At 36.9% G+C, this 26,645-nt stretch overlaps 2 protein-coding genes and 1 long non-coding RNA gene across 5 annotated transcripts in view; all 3 read right to left on the minus strand.

The window, feature by feature from the left end:
- LOC127946370 (divergent protein kinase domain 2A) overlaps positions 1 to 9,890 on the minus strand; it is a 36,302-nt gene extending 26,412 nt beyond the window's left edge. Inside the window, exon 1 of one of the 3 annotated variants that reach the window (XM_052542905.1) lies at positions 9,621 to 9,890. The gene's annotated coding sequence lies outside the window, so the exon portion shown is untranslated. Of the gene's footprint in view, positions 1 to 9,448 lie in introns of all 3 variants that reach the window. The other 2 variants (XM_052542904.1, XM_052542906.1) reach the window with 2 other exon arrangements.
- Positions 9,891 to 18,330: 8,440 nt separating this feature from the next.
- Positions 18,331 to 23,450, minus strand: LOC127945976 (uncharacterized). The gene is made up of 5 exons (XM_052542201.1): positions 23,315 to 23,450; positions 21,926 to 22,132; positions 21,646 to 21,814; positions 21,462 to 21,541; positions 18,331 to 21,286 (listed from the first exon to the last, which is right to left on the minus strand). The coding sequence occupies exons 2-5, from the start codon at positions 22,022 to 22,024 to the stop codon at positions 20,990 to 20,992; spliced, it is 645 nt and encodes a 214-aa protein (XP_052398161.1). The 5' UTR covers positions 22,025 to 22,132; positions 23,315 to 23,450; the 3' UTR covers positions 18,331 to 20,989.
- A 107-nt stretch (positions 23,451 to 23,557) lies between these two features.
- LOC127946499 (uncharacterized) lies at positions 23,558 to 26,629 on the minus strand. The gene is made up of 3 exons (XR_008151103.1): positions 24,455 to 26,629; positions 23,735 to 23,893; positions 23,558 to 23,645 (listed from the first exon to the last, which is right to left on the minus strand). It is a non-coding gene; the product is annotated as an uncharacterized LOC127946499 (long non-coding RNA).
- Positions 26,630 to 26,645: the final 16 nt, after the last annotated feature.

Below are 26,645 nucleotides of genomic sequence, written 5' to 3' on the forward strand. Positions count from 1 at the left end.
AAACTGCACATTTTTCTTCAGGAAAAATGAGGCAGTCAAGGAAAGACTTGATTAACGTGATGCACTGCCGTTGGTTTGAGTACAGATTGGCAGAGCGAAAGCTAACAAGCTTCACTACACACACACGGTGCCTACTTCACACTGCACCAGATTAAGAAGTTCTCGCTCCAGCAGTCAGGTCCATGTCCACCCACAGTCACGGAAACTCAATCATAATATTTCAGGACACAGGGGCCTCTTTTAAATGAATGACATGTTGAAATGTTTGGTGGGGAAAACGAAAGCATTTTGCGAAGGTTCCTGCTGATTCATTCACCTTGACATAAAAATGGCTCATTTCAGACTTTAGTAGGATAAGCCTGTGGGGGTATGATTCAGATCAAGACTCACACAAACCAAAAATGAAGGCAGAATTAAATTTTACTTTTCTCAAACATCCTTCCAAACCTTCCAAACGGTTTGTCACTCTGGTAAATGATCAACTTCTCGTATTTCAAGCTGAAGTCCTTTAAAAGCCTTTAACACACTAAAAATAATCATAACTATCCCCAACTCTGGTAATGCGTTCCCCAAGGGGTTCTTCTGCAGCTCCACAGGGAGATTTATCTTGCTTTGTTAAACCCATAAAACAGAAGTTACAAATTTAGTATAAAATAAATAAATAAAATCATCGCTTCTTGAAGCTAAGACTAAGTTTAATGTGACATCAAACTTGATGAGGTTTACTTTCTTAATTGTTGCATGTTATTCCAAAAGTTTTTAAGACACTTTTTACAATCCCCTTGTCTCTCGATGGAAAAAGTAATTTCCAGCTACTCAGCCCTGCATTTTTTTTTTCTTTCATTGATTTTGCACTGAAATCCAACTAATTTTATTAAATATTTATTAATTTTATTAAATTAGTTACATGTGGGAAATCACATTTACAATTACAAACGGAAGCTTACATTGACTTTTACGCAAGATGACAAAAACGATGGAACTGCATATGCGTATGTCTTCTTTTATATTTGTTTTGTGTCTGACTGATAGGGCTATGGCGGTATACAAGACAATTACAGTTTGAGAAACAATTATGCAGAACACCAGATCGCCCCATTCACAAACAGACAAATTTATTCGAACTTCTCTGATGAAATGTTTTCATTTCCAACAACCCCATCCTGCCCACAGGACTCGGTTTTGAATTACCACACCATTACTCACAAAGTATATCCCCCATCTCACCCACCATTCAGGCGGTTAAGAAAAGTATGATACCAAGGCCTTAGGGCCACCGAATGACACTTACCACCAAAAAGCAGCACAGGATGTGCCAGAAGAAAGGTTGCATAGTATCATAGAACAGTCAGCGCAAATGAGCAAAGTGGCTAAGATGACGAACTCGGAGTATGGAGAAGGGATAATGAGCCAGCACTGGATTTTCCTCCCAATATATGCTCCATTTTGACTCTTTACTTTTTTTATTAATATCCATGGTTATACTATGAATGATTCATTGGTGCATATTATATATATAAAATAAAAAAAATCTTCAAAAAAAAAAATCCCTCTTAATTGTTAAATCCTTCCACTGCAACCATGGAATACTTTTTTTTTTTTCACAAAATTTTTTTATAAAATAATAAACGAAGCACACCTGATTATTATTGAACAATTGCAAATAGCAGTTAAATTAATTCACGTGATGCATGTAATTCTAGGCCTCTTTTGTTTCCTCTTGGGTATTAATGATTCGGTTTTATCATTTGTTTTTACGATTGAAATCCATTAAAGTATTTTTAGGCTGCATTAATCAGGAAACCCAGAACTGGGAACACTTCCCATAACACCCGATGTACTTGCTACATCATTAGAAGAATGGCATCTAGGCTAATATTAATCTGTTTCTCTCTTATTCCGAGGTCACTGTAGCCACCAGATCCAGTCTGTATCCAGATCAGAGGGTCACTGCAGTCACCCAGATCCAGTACGTATCCAGACCAGATGGTGGATCAGCACCTAGAAAGGACCTCTACATCCCTGAAGAATAGTGGAGACCAGGACAACTCGATGAGCCCCAGAGACAGATCCACAGTAAAGACATTGTCTCCTAGATGGCCACCGGGACAAGATCACAGGAAAGTGATCTTCTGCACAATCTGACTTTGCTGCAGCCTGGAATTGAACTACTGATTTCATCCGGTTCAGAGGAGAACTGCCCCAAGTCAAGTCTAAATAAAGACTTGACTCTTTTTGTTTAAATTAGAAGTCAAATATGTGCCTAAAAATAGAGTCACTTATCAAAAGTTGCTTTAATTTAAATTGATAAATGATATATGTGGGTATGTAACACTTTCATGCATTCGGATTCATTTAAAGGCACAGAAAAAAAAAAAAAAAAACTATAAACCGCCACAATCCTATAAAAAATGAGATTAAGGTTTTTGGTCACTTCATTCTCAAAAAAGAAACACTAGTATTGCAATATTTCTTTTTTTTTTTTTTTGCAAGTCGAGACAAGCAAAATGTTAGTCTTAAAACAGATGTCTGAAGCCATCTAAAACATCTTATTTAAAGTGTCACTGATATAAGTTCATTAACCAGTTCATCAGTGAGTCACATAACATGTAATTCTTGTGTTCAATTAGTGGAAAAACAGACTTTTTTAAATTTTTACTTTAGTATCAAGTTATTGAAAAAGAAAGTGGGAGACTTGTGTCATATGTTTTTGATATGCATGCATTGCATTTAGAAATGGCGGATGATTTGCATACAAGCTTGCAGTCGATTTAAGCAAGATAAATAAAGTACAATAAATTAAACATGGATGGATCATTCACAGCAAGACCAATAACATGCATTTAGAATATTTTAATTTGATTCCAAATCTAAATATATGGAATGTACTCGATAACAATGTCTAGTTATCTGAAATGATAGTTCGTCTGACTGAAAAGGAAACGAATATCACCTTTTTTAGCACTCTTTTTGTTGTTGACGGCTGAACTGCGTTTGAGCTCCGTCACTATATTCTTTTCATTGACTATTTTTAACTTAAAAATCTATTTTATACACCATCGTTTCCGTTTATATAACGCGTGAATATATCCTCTATTGTATTCTACAACAAAATCAATTAGAGCGACTCGCTATCACTAGATTTATTTTGATCTCCCAGGTCCGCTATTAGCTTTTAGCCAGTTAGCATCAGCAAGCGTGGTTGCTGCTAACTGAGCTTACATTGCTAATACTCTATTCACACACATTACCACTGCTGTACTCACTGTTACTTGCTTTAATGGCGGATGAATGTCTCCACTCTGTGCAGCTCGAGCTCGAGGCCGTGGGGAAGCAGATTCGCGACCTGGAACGGAGGCAGGCCGAGCTGAGAGAGCGGAGAGCCGCGCTGGAATCATCCCAGGCTGACGCTCACAAGTCCGGGGTAAGTATACAGCGTGCTGTTAACAGTCCCACCACGTCTACTCCGTGTGTTTCTCTGCGCAGGCCCGGTGCACCCAGGACGCGATCTTCCCAGATGTCCTTCACTGCGACGCCGGGACACCACGGACCCTGGGTGCATCCACAGCGGGGGATGCGAGCCGGGTCCCGGGCGACGACATCTCCCCCTCCTGCCTTCGAGATCTCCATCCAGAACCGCTTCGCTCCCCTCCGCGAGACAGGACGCGACGCTGTGATCATCGGAGACTCCATCGTCCGACACGTAAGTGCTACGTTAGCCGAAGGTAAAGTGCACACTCATTGTTTGCCTGGTGCTCGTGTTCTCGATGTTTCTGCGCAGATACCTGCGATCCTGAAGGACGACGAGAGCCCGAGAGCGGTCGTGCTTCACGCCGGGGTTAACGACACCACGCTGCGGCAGACGGAGATGCTGAAGAGGGACTTCAGGAGCCTGATCGAGACGGTTCGCAGCACGACGCCCGCGGCGACGATCGTCGTGTCAGGACCACTGCCCACGTATCGACGAGGACACGAAAGGTTCAGTAGACTTTTTGCTTTAAATGAATGGTTGTTGTCATGGTGTAAAGAACAGAAACTGCTATTTGTTAATAACTGGAATCTTTTCTGGGAGCGTCCTAGACTGTTTCGCGCTGATGGATTACACCCCAGTCGAGTCGGCGCGGAGCTTCTCTCTGACAACATCTCCAGGACACTTCGCTCAATGTGACTAGTAAGTCAATTCTCAAATAACCATTATGATGAGTTTTGTTCCACCCGCTTAAATGATAAAAGTACTTGTGCTGTAAAACCTATTAAGACTGTGTCTGTTCCCAGAATAGTGAGGTCAAAATATAAATATAAATATAATGTAGGATCTAGAAAAAATCTTATCGTAATTAAACCAGAAAAATGTAAAGTAAATGAACAAAAACAATTTTTAAAGTTTGGGGTCATAAATATTAGATCACTCACACCAAAAGCAGTTATTGTAAATGAAATGATCACAGATAATAGTTTTGATTTACTCTGCTTGACTGAAACCTGGCTAAAACCAAATGATTATTTTGGTCTAAATGAGTCTACTCCACCAAACTACTGTTATAAGCATGAGCCCCGTCAGACTGGTCGTGGCGGGGGTGTTGCAACAATATATAGTGATATTCTCAATGTTACCCAGAAAACAGGATACAGGTTTAACTCTTTTGAAATACTAATGCTAAATGTTACTCTGTCAGACATGCAAAAGAAATCTAATGTATCTCTTGCTCTGGCTACTGTGTATAGACCACCAGGGCCGTATACAGAATTCCTAAAAGAATTTGCAGATTTCCTCTCAGACCTTCTAGTTACAGTTGATAAGGCGCTAATCATGGGAGATTTTAATATTCACGTTGATAATACAAATGATACATTAGGACTTGCGTTTACTGACCTAATAAACTCCTTTGGAGTCAAGCAAAATGTCACCGGGCCCACTCATCGTTTTAATCATACACTAGATTTAATTATATCGCATGGAATCGATCTTACTGCTATAGATATTGTACCTCAAAGTGATGATATTACATACCATTTCCTCGTATCGTGCATGCTGCGTATAACTGATATTAACTATATGTCGCAGCGATACCGTCTGGGCAGAACTATTGTTCCAGCCACCAAAGACAGATTCGCAAATAACCTGCCTGATCTATCTCAACTGCTATTTGTACCCAAAAATACACATGAATTAGACAAAATTACTGACAACATGGGCACTATTTTCTCTAATACATTAGAAGCTGTTGCCCCAATCAAATTGAAAAAAGTTAGAGAAAAACGTACTGTACCATGGTATAACAGTAATACTCACTCTCTCAAGAAAGTAACTCGTAGTCTTGAACGCAAATGGAGAAAAACTAACTTAGAAGTTTTTAGAATTGCATGGAAAAACAGTATGTCCAGCTATAGACAGGCTCTAAAAACTGCTAGGGCAGAGCATATACACAAACTCATTGAAAATAACCAAAACAATCCAAGGTTTTTATTTAACACAGTGGCTAAGTTAACAAATTACCAGATGCCACCTGATTCAAATATTCCACCAACGTTAAATAGTAATGACTTTATGAATTTCTTCACTGATAAAATAGATAACATTAGAAATACAATAGCGAATGTAGATTCTACAGCATCTAACACTTCAGTTTCATCCATCGCACCCAAACATAAACTGCAGTGCTTTACAACCATAGGACAGGAGGAGCTAAATAAATTTATCACTGTATCTAAACCAACAACATGTTTATTAGATCCTGTACCCACTAAATTACTGAAAGAGCTGTTACCTGTAGCCGAAGAACCGCTTCTCAATATCATTAACTCGTCGTTATCTTTAGGACACGTCCCAAAACCATTCAAGCTGGCGGTTATCAAGCCTCTTATTAAGAAACCAAAACTAGATCCTAGTGTACTGGCAAATTATAGGCCTATTTCAAATCTTCCATTTATGTCTAAAATTTTAGAAAAAGTTGTGTCTGCTCAATTGAGCACCTTCCTGCATAAAAATGATCTGTATGAAGAATTTCAGTCAGGTTTTAGGCCCCACCATAGCACAGAAACTGCACTTGTTAAAATTACAAATGACCTGCTCCTTGCGTCAGACCAAGGCTGCATCTCATTTCTAGTCTTACTTGATCTTAGTGCTGCGTTCGACACCATAGATCATGACATACTCATAGATCGATTACAAAACTATACAGGTATTCAAGGGCAGGCTCTAAGATGGTTTAGATCCTACCTGTCCGATCGCTACCATTTTGTTTACTTAAATGGGGAGTCATCTCATTTATCATCAGTAAAATATGGAGTGCCACAAGGATCCGTCCTAGGTCCCCTTCTATTTTCAATATACATGTTGCCCCTTGGTAATATTATTAGAAAATACGGAATTAGCTTCCACTGTTATGCTGATGATACTCAGCTATATATATCAACGAGACCAGATGAAACTTCCCAATTATCTAAGCTAACAGATTGTGTTAAAAATGTAAAAGATTGGATGACAAAGAATTTTCTCCAATTAAATTCGGATAAGACGGAGATATTAATTATTGGACCAAAAAACACTACACAGAATCTTGTAGATTACAATCTGCAACTAGACGGATGTACTGTAACTTCCTCTACAGTCAGAAATCTGGGTGTTATATTAGACAGCAATTTGTCTTTTGAAAATCATATTTCCAATGTTACAAAAATTGCATTCTTCCATCTTAGAAACATTGCCAAGCTACGAAACATGTTATCTGTTTCTGATGCAGAAAAGCTAGTTCATGCATTCATGACCTCTAGACTGGACTATTGTAATGCACTTCTAGGTGGTTGTCCTGCTTCGTCAATAAACAAGCTACAGGTCGTCCAAAATGCAGCAGCGAGAGTCCTTACGAGGTCAAGAAAATATGATCATATTACCCCAATTTTACAGTCTCTGCACTGGCTACCTATTAAGTTCCGCATCAGTTACAAATTATCATTACTTACCTATAAGGCCCTAAATGGTTTAGCTCCAGCGTACCTAACTAGCCTTCTACCACGTTACAACCCATCACGCACCCTAAGGTCACAAAACGCTGGACTTTTGGTAGTTCCTAGGATAGCAAAGTCCACTAAAGGAGGTAGAGCCTTCTCACATTTGGCTCCCAAACTCTGGAATAGCCTTCCTGATAATGTTCGGGGTTCAGACACACTCTCTCTGTTTAAATCTAGATTAAAAACACATCTCTTTCGCCAAGCATTCGAATAATGTATCTTTTTAATTGTGAGTGTAGTTGCATCTGATCAAAGGTGCATTTTTATTCATTAGCTTGGGTTAAACTAATTTTACTTTGTTGGATCAGCAGCTATGCTAATGATGTCTGTATTTTGTTTCTATGTTTTGCCACGGGATTCACATCCCGTGGTAACTAGGATTTACACAAGCTCCAGTCTGGATCCAGAACACCTGAGAAGAGATGATGCTGACCCTCAGAGGACCTCAGATGATGCTAACCCTGAATGAACAAACAGAACTAACAATTATTCCTAAATGTGTGACTTAATCATATAATAACTTAATTAATAATATTGATAGTTCATCGTCTAGCTGACTACGTCTTGTATTATTATTATTTTTTAGTTTTTCTAAAATCCTGTCAAATGTGCACAAACTACTAGCTACTACTAAATATTGTAGAAACATAATTTTCTGTAAAGTTGCTTTGTAACGATTTGTTTTGTAAAAAGCGCTATACAAATAAACTTGAATTGAATTGAATTGAATCCATAACATGATAAACACATACCTGCCCCTAATTCTTAACACACTGAGTCTAAGTTTGAGACTGTACTGAGTGGATATTGTTAACTTTATTCCCATTACATTTAGCATTTAACAAAAGCCTTGTCATTAGCTTTGCAGATGGCGAGCTGCAGGCGCTCGGGTGAAGAACTGAAGTTGCCAAGGTTATCGACTCCAGGAGTCAATAATGTTGGATCACAAAAACGGTCATCCACAACTGATCCGTCTCAGTTCGGCAACCCGCGCAGACAATGATGAATGGAAACTAATTTTCTTTCACACACTAACAATAAAACCACTCTAAATTACTGATCAACTGCATTCCCATTCAAAGTTGAGACCTTCTAGCTTCTCTAAAAGCTTCCGATCTGGATATTTTGAAATGACTCCCAGAGAAATAAAACAAATCCCAATGTAAGAAAGCTCTTTAGGCAAATTAATGCATTGTCTAGAGACAATCAAACAAATGCTTCAGTAATATCCAGCACAATGTTCGCCTTGTTTACACAATTACTATGCAGCCAGACACTCTTTCTGTGAGCCGCCAACATGATGTCTTAACTTCATTAGGAGGGTGCATGAAAACTTGTGTTAATAAAATGTTAATAAAATGTCAGCACTTGATAGTGAGTTTGAGCTACGGTTTATTACACAGGGGTGGCTTTCTCCCTTACACTCTCAATCCTGACAAATGAGTGATCAGATTACAGCATAACTTTGCAGACAGTAGCAGCAAATAGGCAAACAATAACATTTTTAAGGTATTATTTTTGTTAAAATAAAACTATATGGTGTTATTAAAAAAGAATAACAATTAGGTAGTTGATAAATTAATAATATGAACCAGATGAACTATTATATAAAATGCTTAACAGCATTTCCATGCAGTACTGTAGTTTGTTTATTGTTATATGGTTGTTTATTAACGCAATGTTAGGCTGCTCTTTAAAAGGAAACCCAAGGCAATTAAAACTAACTAGAGATGGTAAAAAGAAAAAAAAAATGTGAAAGAAATGAAGAAAAGTAATAGAAACTTAATACATTTAAACTAAAATCTTAACAGTCTTGTGCCTTTTGTTAGGATAAACACGCTGTTAGCCTTAACATCTGAAAAGTCCCGGCTTGATCAATAACTGTATAGGTGTTAATGCTGAGTAAATCACATTATAATCCGGAGATCTTTCAGACTGCTCTGGGGTCAGCAGCTGAATCCTATCATGTTATTTGAAGTGTCAGATCAGTGCCAAGAAATCCGAAACCTACTTCATGATCTCCTGCGCTGTGCTGTTTCAGAATACAAGATGAGAGCAAGACAAGATACAACAGTGTATGTGTTCTAACTTGTCTTTTCAAATAGACATGACTGTGAGTTTTACTCATACCCCTCTCAGACATATAACGAAACGGATTTTCAAAGAAAAATACAACATAATTATTGGCTGTAGAAATGTTCTAAACGTTGTGCATTCACAATAGAGATACTAAAATAACCATAAATGAAGTCTTTGCCCAGACGTGTCGAGGTTTCCCATGACCTAAAGACAGAAGGTGCTCAGAAAAAGAGTTGAGGTATTTACATTTACACTCATTCAAACTAAGAAACAACCACCAAACGTGAACTGGATGAAAGAAAGACGCCTCAACAAGACGGTGGAGAAAAGAAAAAGGGAAAAAAAGCTGCCAACAAACCTGAGAGAGTTTCTTCAGTCAGTCCTTAAGGAGAGAGTCTCTGGATCGGTTGCTTTGAATCATTGCTCGGGCTGGAGCGCTCGCGCTGCTGTTACTCTGGAGCGCGAGACGCTCCGACAAAACAAACACAAGAAACATTGTTTCCCAGACGCTCAGCGGCTCACATACTCACATCAAACTCAGAGGCTCTATCCATTAGGACACCAGCCAGTTAGCAACCTAGCCAAACACATAAACAGTGCTAAGCCTCTAATTCACAATCTCTTATATGAATCGGCCGTTTCTATATGCAAGGCTTCTGGAGCAGGACTCTCGTTTTTATCCAGAGCTGTCGAGAGCAGGACTCTGATCGAGACTCACTCTCACACACACACTGCTGCTGGTCTCCAGCACTAACAATGATCCACATCGACCGACTCTTTCCAACACCGAGCAGTCCATGTTTACGACGTCCTCCGTCGCTTTACGTTATTGGTTTGAGGGCGTTGTCATGGCGCCCGCTCCTGCCTCCAGTTACGCGAAGCACTTGTCCTCGTTTTCCTTGATGGACGAACATTGCTTTGCTCTGGAGACTGAATACATTTTTGAAAATATATATAATATTGAGGAGAAAAATTAAAGCATAAAAATACGAACAACAACCACAACAAACAATTATGTTAATGTAAGAAATGTTTTAATATACGGAGAGAAGTAATTAAGAAAGAAAGAAAGAGACAACACCTCTTGGATGTATTGAGAGGGGGATTGGGACCAAACGAGAACGCTTCTGTTGGCAAACCGCCTGACCGAGTGGCATCTCTGAGTCGTGCCCTGAAATCTATTTCCTCACAAATGATGTCTGTAAAAGCATGTGGCCATATTCCTAAAGTACGACTGTGGGCCAAAGCCTGGAGAGCGAGTGGCTGATCTGGACTCCTTCCCAAAAACACTCATTTGCTGAAACGGGAAAATGAGAAAAACCTGCACTAAGTTATTAATGATATTACAAGCAACAAGCATATTTTGTTCCTGTATGACTCGGTTAAACCTACTTAATCCTTTAAGGTTTTTTTTTTTTTTTTTTTTTTTTTTTTTTTTTCATGAAATTACATTTACAATGTACTTTTAATAAGTCCACAATACATTTTGAAAAGAAAGGAAAAAAAAAAAAAAACTTACCTTTGGAATGCAAGTAATGAGAATGTGTTTGTATATTATACACAGACAGTGATTCCGCTATAAAGTCTATGTTGGCATGATCATGAACGCCAGATGCATAATTACAGCAACAAGGTTTTTAAGATGCCAACCATGGGAAATTCTTCGACAGAACTGATGAAGGAAAATGTTTGCATGTGCTACCATCTAGTGGTACATGAATTCATTTTTTTTCCCTTTAATATTTTATCTATCTACTTTGCATAAAAATGTGTAAACTAAATATTTTATTCATCATACTTTAAGACTGTGACTGTAAGGCAAATTTTCTTCTATTCTATCATAAAAAACACACCCATCCAGTTCACCATTAAAAAAAAATACAAATTAAAATAAAAATGAATAAATGAGAATAATTCCACAACATCTTAACTTTCTTCAATACAAGTTTAAATGTTTCACATTCAGAGTCATGTAGATTTCAGCAGTTTAGACGTGATGTAAGCTCGTTCTCACAGCTTAAGGTGCATTGCTCACTTTCCTTCTGCTAGCCTCTCTAACAAGGGCTGAGTGTTCGGGTCAGCTGGTTCAAAGAACTCCCAAAAGACAGCACCAATTACTTTGAATGAATGCTTAGCCCCAGTAAGCACGCTTCATTTAAGCTTTTATTGTTGGAGACTGAGGATGAAGAATGAACTTGGCGTATTCTAAATAACAGCATTCAAATCATCATTAATCGTCTGATGGGGGAATGCTTGTGGATGAGGTAGTTAGGTATACTTTTTTTCTGCTCAAGTCTTTAAGTCATCAGGCCTAATGACAGGAAGAGAGGGATTTTATATCAGCCCCACTGCATTCAGTTTTTTTTTTTTTTTTTTTTTTTTCAGGGCATAATGTTTGGTAACATTAAATTTACCTCTGCTTGATTTGAAAGGACAATTAAACAAATAACTCTCATAATCTGGTGTGTGATTTATAAAACCAAATATATTTCTAAACCTGTGAAATTACAACCATTTCTATTTGATTCTAGTCAGAAGTTTTAAAAGAATCTTCAACAATGCTTTTTTCACAAATTTTAATTTTAATATTTTCACTACTTTTTCCCTGTAAAAAAAAAAAAAAAAAAAAAAAAAAAAAAAAACCTTAATATACAATAATATATTTAAAGGTGCAATGTGTAATATTTACAACGATCTATTTACAGAAATGCAGTATATAATACATATAACTATGTTTTCAGATGTATAAAGACAAGTGGTGTAATGTAACGAAGTAAAAATACTTTGTTACAGTACTTAAGTATTTCTTTTTAAGTATTTTATATTACAGCCAACTTTTACTTTTACTCCACTACATTTCCTAATTAAAATTTATACTTTTACTCCAACACATTTCCCCTAAGTATATTCGTTACTTACTACAAAATATTCCGAAAACACAGACTGCAGGAAAGCAGGTTTGACAAATCAGTGTTCTGACATTTGCATGTTAGACTCCTACAAATAAAACACCTTTGCTCATGTGCAAACGACTGCAGATGATCGAGTCTGGGGTGTGCAATACACCATCGTCTGTGATAATAATGGTAAGTGTTGTTGTCCCCGGGCGCCGCAGCATAAATGGCTGCCCACTGCTCCGGGTGTGTGCTCACAGTGTGTGTGTGTGTGTGTGTGTTCACTGCTCTGTGTGTGTGCATTTCGGATGGGTTAAATGCAGAGCACAAATTCTGAGTATGGGTCACCATACTTGGCTGAATGTCACTTCACTTTTTTTTTTTTTTTTTTTTTAATGATGTGCAGTCTAACGTTATCAAGCACATTGATTTGTAAGTCAATTAAAACTCAATATTCCAGGCATTCTAAATTGTAGACGGCAAAAATGCTCTGTATGCTTTTTATATTTATATAATTTAATGTAAGCCTAGCTAACTTAATCTATATCGCATAAAGAGTACTGTTTTTCTGCAGCTGCATGAACACAATAAAAATAAGCCCTTTTTATACATCTATATCTACAGTTTAAATGAATCCATGTCCCCTCTTGAGATACATAAACTGTGTAAATACGTGCTATTTCAGATGCTGATTCCAGAAATGTTTTTTTTTAATATTGGGATGAAAGACACTAAATACCAGATGAGGTGCTTCTTATTCTCACCCAAAAATACAAAATGAAAGAAATAGTTCAACTGAACACAGTCTTGCTACTCAAGCTATATGTATGTATGTATATATGTATGTATGTATTTATGTATGTCTGTGTGTGCATGTTTTTGTGACATATCAGGACACAACTCTGTATAATGACATGGGTATAACACAGGTATTACAAGAAGAGGGTAACTAATGAGGGCATAACCCAGGTTAGGGTTAGGTGTAGGGTTGGTGTAGGGCCATAGAATATACAGTTAAAAACCATTACGTCTATGGGATGTCCCCATTTTCACAAAAACAAACGTGTGTGTGTGTGTGTGACCCTGGACCACAAAACTTAAGTGTCAATTTTTCAAAATTGAGATTTATCAACATGATCTCATGAGAATACGTGTGTATTTTTACGTTAAATGTGGTTCTACCACACGTACATTTACTTACGTTTTCATGCACATAGAAACATACAATTTAGACGTATTTATAGCAGTAAAACGCACAAATACTTACGTGTTAGCAGCTAAAAAAACGTAAATATTCTAACGTAAAGTGTGAATGTATATGAATTCCCATGTATTAATATTAAAATCGTGGCTTTAATGATTTAAATCTGTTGTATTTAATTGTCATATCAATACATGTTTTTATTCAATTTATTGAAAGCAGTTTACTCGTCTACTAAATAGGAAATAACATTTCTGTGGATGCTGCAAACCATAGATACACAAAAGCACAGCATACAATTACAAATCACATCCATTTTATTTGCTGTACTGCATATCTTTAGAATCCAGGTTTTTGCAAGGAACATATCCAAATTCAGCCTTTTATCAATCGATCTTCATCTTCATTCTCAGCAACAGCATCCGTCACAGTCAAAGCTCACACTCGTTATGATTCGAAATTTCGAATTTGAAAATAGCGCCAGTGCGCCACGTTACGACAGGGTTTACGGCACAGATCTCGAACGCTCATTGGTCCTCATCCAATTCGTCACAGATTGCGACATGTCGTGTTTCAGTTTATGACATTTGAGTACTCCGCCGTGCGCCTTCACAGAGAGAAGACAGATACAAAATTTCACGGATTAATAAATTAAATTCTGCTCTGTACCCTATAAAAACTATTACCTCCCTATAGAGGACTGCGACTGGAACTCATTATCATTTGAACTACTTTTGGTACCACTTTTGATATTTTCGCAAAAAATAAATGATTAACCGTTACGTTTGTTTGTATGTTATTTGTTTATTTTTAACAGTAACGTTATGTAGTTTTAAGAAATGGTTATGGGTAGGTTTCGGGGTAGGTGTAGGATTAACGTTAGTGGCTCAAAATATCATTTTAATGTTATATTTTCACAAAAATTGTGTTTTATTATGTTTTATTCTTTTAACAATCTGTATAAAATGGGTAGGTTTAGGTTCAGGTGGGGTATAGGGATCTTACATTTATCAAAAAATATATAAAAAGGAAAAATATACATACATTTTAAACAAATTAATCAGATATGCATTGAAAAGCAGCTTCATGATCAAATTTTTATAGATAACTTGACTGTTCAGAGAACACGTTCTATCTGTACGTATTTGAGGTTGTTTTTACGTAAACTTCGATACGTATCGAACCTGTAATTACGTCCAGATAATACGTAAATGACACTCTAAATACGTAAAGGCACATACGTATTGGACAGTTTTAATTTACGTCTAAATATGTACGTTTTGATTGTGAGATCAGGCTGGATTTATACATAATCTGAAAGATGAATAAATAAACTTTCCATTGATTTATGGTTTATTAGGACAATATTTGGTCGAGATACCACTTTTTGAAAATCTGGAATCTGATGGTGCAAAAAACAAAAAAAAACAAACAATTGAATTTGAATTTGTCTAAATGAATTCTTAGCTATGCATATTACATATTAAGCGTACTTAAGTATTGAAAGTAGAAGTAAATACAAAATGGAAAAGATTGTACTTGTCTTAAGTACAATAAACATCACAAGACTTTTGCTCAAGTAATATTTTAAACGGTGACTTCAACTTCTACCAAAATCATTTTCTGGTAAGATATCTGTCCTTTTACTTGAGTGTAACTTTCCGGTACTTTATACACCACTGATAAAGACCTTTCTTAATGAGCCGTTATGTTTTTATTAGCTTAGATTGAGCTATTTCTATCTATATACAGCGGGTCCCCTTCCATGGAAGTTACCACCATAGATAACTTCAAACTCTATGCAATTTTTCTCTGAGAAACTCATTTCTGATATTGCTCCAGTATTTTTTGCCACAGCATTGGGGGAATTGGTGATCCTTTGCCCATCTAGACTTCTGAGAGACACTGCCATTCTGAGAGGCTCTTTTTATACCCAATCATGTTGCCAATTGACCTAATAAGTTGCAAATTGATCCTCCAGCTGTTCCTTATATGTACATTTAATTTGTCAGGCCTCTTATTGCTACCTGTCCCAACTTTTTTGGAATGGAATGTGTAGCTTTCATGAAATCCAAAATGAGCCAATATTTGACATTTCAAAATGTCTCACTTTCAACATTTGACATGTTATCTATATTCTATTGTGAATAAAATATAAGTTTATGAGATTTGTAAATTATTCCATTCCTTTTTTACTCACAATTTGTACAGTCCCCAGCTGTTTTGGAATTGGGTCTGTAGGTGTCATTGTTACAGTGTAATTATACATTTAGGTACTGCGTAATATTAATTACATGTACTGCACTGGACTAGGTTTAGGGTTACAATCATGTAATTATTCATAATTTACCATTATTACTAAATGTAATGTGTAACAAGGGGGCTATAAAATGTATTACCAAATATATAAATGTAATACCAAAATGTATTATAGAACATGAATACAGAACATAATTTTCATTAATCAGCAAATTGTTCCTTTAGGAAGGGTTTGTTGTTTATCGTTCACTGGAATGGTTAATGTTGGGCTCTGTGCCATATGGATCATAGTAATTGTGAAAAGTAATTTGTGTCCAATTGAATAACGTTTGCATGCTAATATTATCCATTTCTGCTTCTGGCAGCTGTTGTCTCTTTAGAGGCGGCTGACTGCACACAGTGCTGAAGGAAACGGGATGCTGCATGTCCAGATTAACTTTTCTCCCCACAGGGTGATCCCTAACCCCTATTCAGATGGCCCACTCACGCCTGCCTTGCCAGTTTCATTTAACCACAGCAAATTATGTCTATGTATAATAATTTCTAGCAAAGTGTGATGGGTTTTGAGCAAGGATTGTGTTTTCTTATGCCAGGATCCACACACCCAAAGAAAAAAAAAAAAATCAACTGCACGAATGTGGATAAAATTTTTTGATGTTTCATTTTCAGTAGTGGACAGTGGAGTCAAAAAGTAATTTAAACCCATAAATAAACAAAGTTTAAGGATCTGTAAACATGTAAAACAAAGAAACCTGATGCAAATGCATAACTATTCATATGTTGCACTGTTTGATCAAATTATCAAATTTGTGCCTTTGATTATGTGAACTCATGGTTAGGTTATGTCCAAATAAAATTATTTATTAATTATTATTTATTTCCTCAATGCAGATTTTCACTCAACTTGTTTTGCAGTGAAAAGCTGCATTATTATTTGTTTATATTTATGTGTAATATAATATAATATAATATAATATAATGCTCTCTTTTTGAATGTAATATTAATCTTAGAATCCTGATATATATATTTTATAAGATTTCACCAAAAATATTATAAGCAGAACAAAGGTTTTCAACATTGATGAAAATAAGAAATGTTTCTACACCCTAAAAAGTCTGTAAAAACAAGGTCAAATGTACTTTATGTTCATATACAATATGAATGAATTTTCTATGGAGCCAAAAGAGTCTCAATAAAGATAAATGCACACACTACATTCACATATGTACACATAGGATTCATACATGCACACACATAATTATTAAATACACACACCGGATACACAAATGTGCACAAAATTCACAAATGCATACAAAATTCAGAAATGCAAACAACATTTACAAATGCACTCAAGATTCACAAATGTACAGGACAAGATTCAGAAATGTATTTCTGATGCACACACACATATATCTTGATTTACAAACTGCTTGCGGTCTGTGAACTTCACTGCATTTGTGTGTGAATTTTGAGACTCCCTTGACACACAAATGCCTTTTTTTAAACAGGGAATGATCTGCAACCAATCAGATATCTCCCTTGTTTGAGCCAATCACAAGAATGCACCCCACGTGGGGGATTGTTTACTTATAAGCCAATCAGCGAACCACTCACTTTCCTAGGCGAACGATTCACTTTCCTCATGCAGCGAACGACTCACTTTCCTCAGCGAATGACTCACTTACCTCACGCACCGAACGACTCACTTTGCGCAGCCGGACACCCACTTTGCGCAGCAGGAGACTCTTGCTGAGTCCCAATTCGCCTACTTATACTACGACCTAAAAGTATGTACTTTTTTTGTGAGGGAAAAGTACATACTTTTGAGTGTGTAGCAAAAGAGTATGCACGCTCTGGGACATACTTCGATGACGTCATGCAACATGAACGACAACGTGGTTGACTAGTTACGCACACCACAACTGTTAACGTTTCATTCATTCTTTATGTCCAATAAAATTTTATTTACTATTCCCAACATTTTTTCTCATCGTTTTTTTTCACAATACATTTTACTATGTGTGCTTCTACCAAGTTGAGGAGTGAGGAAGCAGGGCTGCGTCGTCGTAGAACCAAACGCAGGTGGTTCTGACGTTCATGTGCAATGTGTGTAACGAAATAAAATATAACTTTAATTAGGGTTAAACAATTGAATTCTTACACTTAAAAGCTGAGGGCACATCTCCGCTGCTGCACCCGGCTGCCATGTTTATATCACCACAAAGCCATCGCAAAGCTCCTCCCTCCCGTACGCAATGGGTTGTGGGCAATATTAGCACTTAGAGTGTGCATTGATCTGCACTTCGAATTCTAACCGGAAATAGTAGACCATCTGGGTATCTTTGGAATACTATTTTCAACATACTACGATTTGGGACGTACTAATTCTAGTTTCGCATACTATTTAGGACGGATAGTATGCGAATTGGGACTCAGCATCACTTTCCGCAGCCGGAGAGTCACTTTCCTCTCGCAGCGAACGACTCACTTTCCTCATCGAACGATTCACTTTCATCACGAGTCACGCAGCGAACGACTCACTTTCCTCACCCTGCGAAGTTGAGCGAACGATTCCCTTTCCTCAAGGCGAACGACTCACTTTCCTCACGCAGCTGCACTCTCAGAAAGAAAGGTACAAAACTGTACCTTTTAAGGTACAAGTGGCCGTCGCTAAGGTGGTACCCTAAAGGGTACAATTTTGTACCTCTAGTCAGAGGTACAAAATTGTACCTTCTATCTTTGTACCATTTAAGGGGCAATTTTGTACCCCAAGGAACAATTTTGCAAAGGCAAAAAAGTACACCTTAAGCATCCTCAGGATACTGTTTAACCATTTTGATTATTTTGGTGTCTGTGTGCATGCATAAATAAATAAATACCTTGGCTAACAAATAGACAATTTTATTTAGAAATGTTCTTTTAAAAAGATTTCATTACATCTCACAACAGCAAGCATGTCAAGAAAAAAACTAGCTATTCAATGAAAAACTCAGAAAAACTCATCAAACAAGTAAAACAGACTTATTACACAGGCTACATCAAGTACTGCACATTTTGAGGTTTTCAGCAGTTTGTCTTCAGCAAGTGTATCTAGTGCTAATAAATAACTTGTCATCAACGTGGTATGTGTCTAATGCCTGGTAATCAACTTCTTCACCTGGCAAGAGGACAGTCCATTCATTCTCACATTTCACACAGTATGAATAAAAATGACGACAAAAAGAAACCGGAATTAAAAGCTTGCCACACAATAACCAGTCTGTGTCTATGTTAAGAATGTACTTAATCTGAAAAAACAATGGAACAGCTTCTGCATGCAGATGACCCACAGTAAACACATCTTTAACACAGTATTTGACATCATTAAGCACTACTTCTGTTACTCGTTGAAGTTGTTTGCCTTCAAAATTGACATGGCTGTACTTCTTATTTGCTTTCACTGAATGCTGTAGAGCCACAGGCAAAGATCGAAATGGTGTGCTCACACAACATCCAGCAACTCTCTCATATTCCCCCAACATATTAACAGAAGACAATTCCCAACATTGTCTGTGTTGATGTCGATTACTTAAAGTGGATGAAATGTTAACAAAATTTCTACACGTGCTGGCAACCTGTTTAAAATATTGATGTTTTCCTTCAAATCTTAAACACCATAAAGAACGCAAAGGCCCATAACATAACATCAAACGAGAGTAATGGATTAAATAATGACATTTTGGAGTAAGAACATCACCAAATTCTTTAACTGTACATGACAAAAACTCAGAAACTAAAAGATCAAGAGTGGGAAGCCATTCTTTTTTTACAGCTGGTGCCATTACAATGTCACAAATTTCACGACAAAGTAGGTAGACATGCCAGTAGCTACAGCCCTCAGGAATTCTGTGTGCTACCAAGAAGGGCAGCAGGCGAAATAAACACCATTTCTGTGAGGCAGATCCTACTATACTGCAGCTGCGTAGAAGTTTTTCAGAAAGAGGAGCTGGCTTATTTTTCTTATCATTCTGTCCAATAGTAAGTTTTCTCAGCTCTTCATTGAACTCTTGTATGGTTATGACTTTCTCTCTGTGAGCTTTACTTAAAACAAGGCGCAACACTAAAGGAACTACACCTTCTAGAAAGTCGTGCATCACATCCGGAGGTAGTGACGTTGTAACATCAAAGTAGTCGAGTTTGTCAAAAGGACAGCCTCCCGTGACACCATAAATGGCTTTAGTGTCTGGATTTTCCTTCACACACTCTAAGTGGTATCTGTGGACATCCGCAGTTCTTAAAACAAAGTCAGATTCATTAAAACATCTCTTAATGTCACCATGTGTGGCCATGCAGTACCTACAAATTCTACCAACATTAAAAGACATACTGAATCCACCTATTAAGTGAGAGGAAAGGTTATCAGCAGATATAACTGCAACAGCTGCACAAACATTTTTTTTCTGAACCATCAACAAGAACATTAATTCCTTCTGATGAAAGCTTTTTAAGATCATCTATCAATGGCTTCAAAATTTCATCTAGTCCAAATTGTTTCACATGGCAGTAGCGAACAAGTAAAGCTAAATGCATATGTTTTAACTGAGAGCAATACTTGGTACCCACATTTCCAACGGTATAGTAAATTGCGAACAGTTTGTGCTTGTTGCGTTTAGACCCCAGGGGATTACATACTTCGAATTCGTCTTCATAAAAATGTAACCTTAGTGCTTGTGGGTTACCTGCAAATATTTTGTGGTTTTTGAAATGAAGTCCATCTCGATAATCATTCAGAACAAGTTCATCTTTTTCTATATTCAGCTCAGCTTGTATTTGGTCCCAAATGTCCTCATGAGAACAGTATTTCCTTAATACCTCACAAATAGGAACATAAGAGTAACTTCCAGTCTTGTTACCACTTGGGTCTCTTACCGTGTACTGTATGGGTTCAGTCATCTCAAACTTTTCTTTACAAAACTCTTTTAACATATGTGGAGACCTAACAAGTCTTGAGGCCTCTGAAAAAAAGTCTGGGGACTGTAGCACTTCTTGAAGTTCTGGACATGCTGCAAGATCAAAGCCATTTTTTTCTAGATGATATGCAAGAAATTCATCATAGTTCTCTTTGAAAAAACTAAACAGGAAATTAACATCATCCAAAATTTCTTGCTGTACTGACTGAGGCAAGTGATTTTTTTTCTCTGCATTTCAATGTGAAGGCAAAAAGGTTCTCTCTAAATTGCTGCAACAGCTCATTCATGTTTGGGGGCGCTGAAAAAGCAACATCAGTAGTACATTCTTTCTCAACCTCCTCAAGCAGAGGCAGAGGGTCAGTAGTCGTAGTAGTAGTCTGTTGTAACACCGTATTTTTATGCTTTCGGTAAACATGACATCTAAAGGACGCATACTTCGTGAATGATCTCTGACAGTCATTAAGACCACAAGTTATTGAAAAATTTGCCTCATGTGCATGAATGAGACCAATGTGCTGGATTAATTTGATGATTGTAAATGTTCTTCGAGAACATTTAGGGCAATTGAAGAGGCGGGGCATTTTTGCTGATGTTACTATAAGAGATTAATTATTCTGGTAACTGGGGTAGGTAGAGGCTTGTCACCATCCACAGTAAGTTTCAAAACATACCGCTGAAGAAACACCAGGGTGTACTTCAGGTGGGATGGATATGTCAAATTGAAGACGAAATAAGCACAAAATGCTGCAAGAGCCCCTTCATCCACACCGTTTGCCTGGCAGATTTCGATCCCATCAACTTTGATGACTGCAGTGACTCTTCTTGTAAACACAGTTTTCCAGTCAGTGGTCTCCTGTACTTGAACAGTAGGATATGGTGAGGATGGTTCACTCTAAATGACAAAGCACAAAACAGATTCTGTATCAGTAAAATTTTCTCAGCAGTTGACTTAACTGATGGAGAGAAAATTGACATGCATAAAGACTAAGATAATTAATATTCACTCATTTGCATTTTGCCAAAATACAGTTTAAGGATTGCACAGAAATTTAAAACTATATACGCACCTCTCCAAGCACAATGAAATGTTCAAGTTTCTCTCTGAACAAGGCTGGCAACATGAGAAGTGCTGCTTTAAAATCAATTCCTGGAACATAAAATGTGATACACAAACAAATATGTAAAAATATATCAAAGGCAAGAATTTAATAGGCTTAATAAAGTGCTAAATAAAGTTTAGGAGTCAATTACCAAGATGGTCTTCACAGAGAGATTCTTCTCTAGCTTCTTTGTGCAGCTTTGCTAGAGGGGATTTCCCTTGAGCGAGCCGTAGCACGCTGGATGTAATGTGTCCAAAATGTTCTCGAAAATGGCGGCTCAGTTGAACACATTTATACAGGAAACCAATTTCTTGATAAAGCTGTAGTTAATTGAAAGACAAGCATAAGTAAATCAGAGAATTTTATACAGTTTTAGTGTGTTACATGTTATTTAGATTTTGTAATTTCATAATTATAATTTGCACACTAACCCCTGATGGACTCTTCAAGAATGGATATTTGTTGACGACATCTTCAACAGTCATACCACTAGTAATCTCCTGCCGCCTCCAGGCAAAGGTCCTCCTCATTCGATCTTCAACAATGTGAGTCTCTGGCTGTGTCCTTCTATATTGGTCCTGCAGGACTTTCACATGTCCCTCTATTGATGTAGCATCCTCTCCAACAGCATTAATCTCCTTGTGCATAGACAAAAACAAAACAGAGAATTTTATTTCTAGAGATGCACCGAAAATTCTGTGCTGAAAATTATTGGCCAAAAATGGCATTTTCATTTTTTGGCCAAAAGAGAAAAATGGCCAAAAATATGAGCTGAACATGTACACAGGTTTCACTCTCTGTCTAGCTGCTGTCACCGAATGGTGTGATGCTCCGCTCAATATTTTGCTCCATAAAAATGTGATCCACTTGTGAATCGCTCCAACGAAATAACACACTGACAGGAAATTTCTGTGCATCTAGAATTTTTCTGTTTTGGCCAAGAACTTTTATTTTGGTGCATTCCTAGTTATTTCTCATTTTAGGCAGGAGAATAATGAAAATTTTTGCATCTTGTCACTTAAAGTGTTAGTTCACCCAAAAATGAAAATTGTCATTAATGACTCACCCTCATGTCGTTCCAAACCCGTAAGACCTCCTTTTATCTTCTGAACACAGTTTAAGATATTTTAGATTTAGTCCGAGAGCTCTCAGTCCCTCCATTGAAGCTGTGTGTACGGTCTACTGTCCATGTCCAGAAAGGTAAGAAAAGCATCATCAAAGTAGTCCATGTGACATCAGAGGGTCGGTAAAAATTTTTTGAAGCATCGAAAATACATTTTGGTCCAAAAATAACGACTTTATTCAGCATTGTCTTCTCTTCAGGGTCCGTTGTGAGCGCGTTCACGCCGCTGTTGACGTGTTTTCTGGTGCACCCAATAACAAAGAAAACATGTCAGCAGCGTCATACGTCAACTGTCACAGCAGTCAGTCACACTCACAACAGACCTGGAAGAGAAGAGAATCCTGAATAAAAGTCGTCGTTTTTGCTATTTTTGACCAAAATGTATTTTCGATGCTTCAGAATATTCTAACTGACCCTCTGATGTCACATGGACTACTTTGATGATGTTTTTCTTACCTTTCTGGACATGGACAGTAGACCGTACACACAGCTTCAATGGAGGGACTGAGAGCTCTCCGACTAAATCTAAAATATCTTAAACTGTTTTCCGAAGATGAACGGAGGTGTTACGGGTTTGGAACGACATGAGGGTGAGTCATTAATGACATAATTTTCATTTTTCATTAACCCTTTAATTTGAGAACAATACACTGGTAACAAGTGTAAAAATATTAATATTATAAAAATATGCTCTCACCAAAGGCCTTGTAATTTCTTTGCAACTGCTTTCTTCAGGTTGCAGAGACTTTTTTGAATGACCAAACTTCTGTTTAAGTCTTTTCACTTCTTCAACTTCAGCCAAAGGTGTCCGCTCAAATTTAAACTTGCGTTTCAGAGACCATGTGCCAAGTGTGCTATAAAAAAGAAAAGTAGTTTCACAAAATAAACTCCATTAACCAAGAACCAAAAGTAGAACATTAAAGGTAAACCAGCTACTTACATATCCATTGCCCTCTTTGTCTTTTAAAAAGGGATACCTCAGAGTCAGGGCCTTAGCCACTTGAACATACTCTTCTGTAGTTGGATACCTACAAAAATATTTTAAACACACGAGTGTAGCATTAAATGTTGTATAAAAATGTAAGCAATTAAAAAAGGTATAGGTAATGAGAAATACATTTTGTACTGAGCCATGCTTTCATACAACGTTCTAATAATTTTGTTTCGGTCTGATGACGTTAGTCTGCATTCTTTTCGGTCCAATTTGGCCTGAACATCAAATGGAAACTTCGGAACTTCAAAAAATGCAGGGAAAGCTGTTGATGGGCTGATATTACTATTGGCAAAAGAGAAAGTAATATTTAGACATTGCAGAGTTGCAGGTATACATAAAATAGCACAAATACGGTAAAGTAACGGTTTCAGTACTGAAAAGACAAATAATTAAATTAACAAACAAAAACACTAACTTCAGAATTTTACCAAGTTTTATTTAAAATATGTGCCATACCCATTACTTGATCATCTTAGTTGTCAATTCATACACTGTGGTAACCTAATAAATAATTATATAGTAAACATAAATAGTGATGCACCAAAAATGCTGGGCACACTGGGCTGAGACTGTACACTCTCCATGTCAAAGCTTCTGTTATCTTACCTGCTCAAGTTGTATTTTCTGTTGATATTTTTGACAAAGAAAATGGCAGAAATTTTAGAGCACCTCTAATGCTCTACATTGTTGCAAATGCAAGAAATTAATAAACTAAGCAATAGTAAAAGTACAGCAAAGCAAAATGTAGAGAAGCATGCATGGGAAATAACCTAGCTACTTTTAAGATTTGCTTTAAGAATAGCTCTCTGAAACAAATGAAATATTATTAAACAGCACAATTACCTTGCTCCAGCTCTTGACTGGCTTTCTACAGGCACAGGTTCAAGAGTTAATGTCACTGTCTCCTTCATCTGCTGAACAAATCGATGAAATTTTGCTTGTTTTTTAAATGATCCCTCAAAGAGGAATGAAATCATTGACTCAGTCAGTCCGATGTCAACAGTCTCTCTATCCACATCATTGTCTATAACATAAAAAAGAAGAAAAGTATCATTTAATTACCCATCAAACTGAAGCATGTACTAAACCAGTGTTTTTGAAGCTTTTCCTATTAATGTTAATTGGACAAGAAATCAAATACACTGCTGGATAAAAAAAAAAATGTATATTCTTTATATTAAGTATGAGTAAAAACACAATGCATTAGTCTCCAACCCTGCTCCTGGAGAGCTACTGTCCTGCAGATTTCAGCTCCAACCCCAATCAAACACACCTGAAGCAGCTAATCAAGGTGTTCAGGGCTACTTGATAATTACAGACAGGTGAGTTGGAGCAGGGCTGGAACTGAAGTCTGCAGGACGGTAGCTCTTCAGGAGCAGGGTTGGAGATCCCTGCATTAGAGTGTTCAGCGCTTAATCCATGATGTTCACGTTCCCTCATTTGGGATATGAATAAAAAGACTGCAGAAAAATAAAATCTCTCCGTGAACACACGTTACCGAAAAAAAAAACTACAGGAGACGAATTTACATTTTAAAAGTGAGAGAGACACCTCCCCCGCTTACAAACATCTGAAATTAACGTTACTCTCATGTTTGTAACGAATAAATATTCGCTCGAATGCTGTCCTTTTACTTAATTAATCACTTGCTTTGCAGTATCTAACGTTACACAAAATGTCTGTGTGATAAGGAGTGCGTTGGGCAACTCTCCTGCTGCCCATTACAAAATGTCGTCATACTCGCAAAGGCGGTAAAATTTGCCTCAAAATGTAAAACGTCAATCACTAAGTAGCTAACATTACCGTACAAATGGTAATATTGCAAATATATTCAGTAGTGGCCATAGTTATTATTATTTAAGCAACAAGGTATGAGAGGCGGATAAAAAAAAAAGATTACGGATATCACCAGGAAAATCCTCAAGTAACGTTAACTTAAACACTTCAAACTTTTAAAAAATGTAACAGCATAACGCTACTCACCTTCAAACTTTTTCCTCTCCTCTTCAGTGACTTCGATACCAAATTGTATTAACTCCTTTATTAAGTTAGCTGTAGACATTCTAGTCAGCTCCATCCTGCAGGCCAACGAACGTTAACTTAAACCAGCCAGTCTGACGCAAGCATTTTTAGCGGGCTAGAGCAGGGGAACATCAAGTTCAACAAAATTAACCGAACATGGCGTCCCACGTGTATAAATAAGATTATATAACATTATTCTGCATTTACCTGAGAAATATTAACTCCAAAACAGACTCCGCGTTGAAAACCGTGCGAGGTTCCGTCAGAGCACGCCCGCATCAATCGCAATCGCAAACTGAACAACTCAAGCCAAGCGAGGGAAATTTTCTTAAAGCGACATCAACGGTAACGTCTGCATGAGCACGTTTCGAATATAATTTACTTGAGTATAATTAAATCTTGCCATTCCGCATTGTCCTTATTCAAAATGTCATTCAGAGTCTTAAAAATTTAATAATTCAAAGGTCAAAATTTAAAAGTTTTAAATTAATAAAAATACATTTAATAAAAAAAGCTTTTCTGACTACTATAATATTACAACAACAACAACAACAAAAAACCTTAACAGTTATTCAAAAGATTTAATTTAATAATTTCATTAGCTTTATGTTTTATTTATTATATCTGTCTCATTTTACAGGTAGGGGACAAGTACACTATTTGAAAATGTATTTTTTACATTTAAATAAATGTAATACAGTGTATTGATGTTATCATGAGATGAGGCACATTAAAGTAATAAACAAAAAAGAAAAACACATAGGCCTACTCTAATTGGGGCTAAACTTAAAATAAATATATAAATAAAAATAAAGTAATTCCAAGGTACAAAAATGTACCTTTCACATCTGTATCTCAAAAGTTGTACCTTTATAACTCATTTAGGGACCATAATTGTACCCATAAGGACCTACTGTGTACCTTTAAAGGTACCATTATATTTTTTGTTCCCCTAGGAACAAAATTGTACCTCCACAGTACCTTTTTTTCTGACAGTGTGGAGACCCACTTT

The sequence above is a fragment of the Carassius gibelio genome, chromosome A24 (genome assembly GCF_023724105.1).
Source record: "Carassius gibelio isolate Cgi1373 ecotype wild population from Czech Republic chromosome A24, carGib1.2-hapl.c, whole genome shotgun sequence".
Lineage (NCBI taxonomy): Eukaryota > Metazoa > Chordata > Actinopteri > Cypriniformes > Cyprinidae > Carassius > Carassius gibelio.

Coding starts and splice junctions, on each gene's coding strand:
- LOC127945976 (XM_052542201.1), bottom strand. CDS start 22,024: ATGAGGAGGACCTTTGCCTGGAGGCGGCAGGAGATTACTAGTGGTATG. Junction 21,815..21,925: donor TCTTGAAGAGTCCATCAGGG/GTTAGTGTGCAA, acceptor AATTAACTACAG/CTTTATCAAGAAATTGGTTT. Junction 21,287..21,461: donor ATTTCATTGTGCTTGGAGAG/GTGCGTATATAG, acceptor TTTGTCATTTAG/AGTGAACCATCCTCACCATA.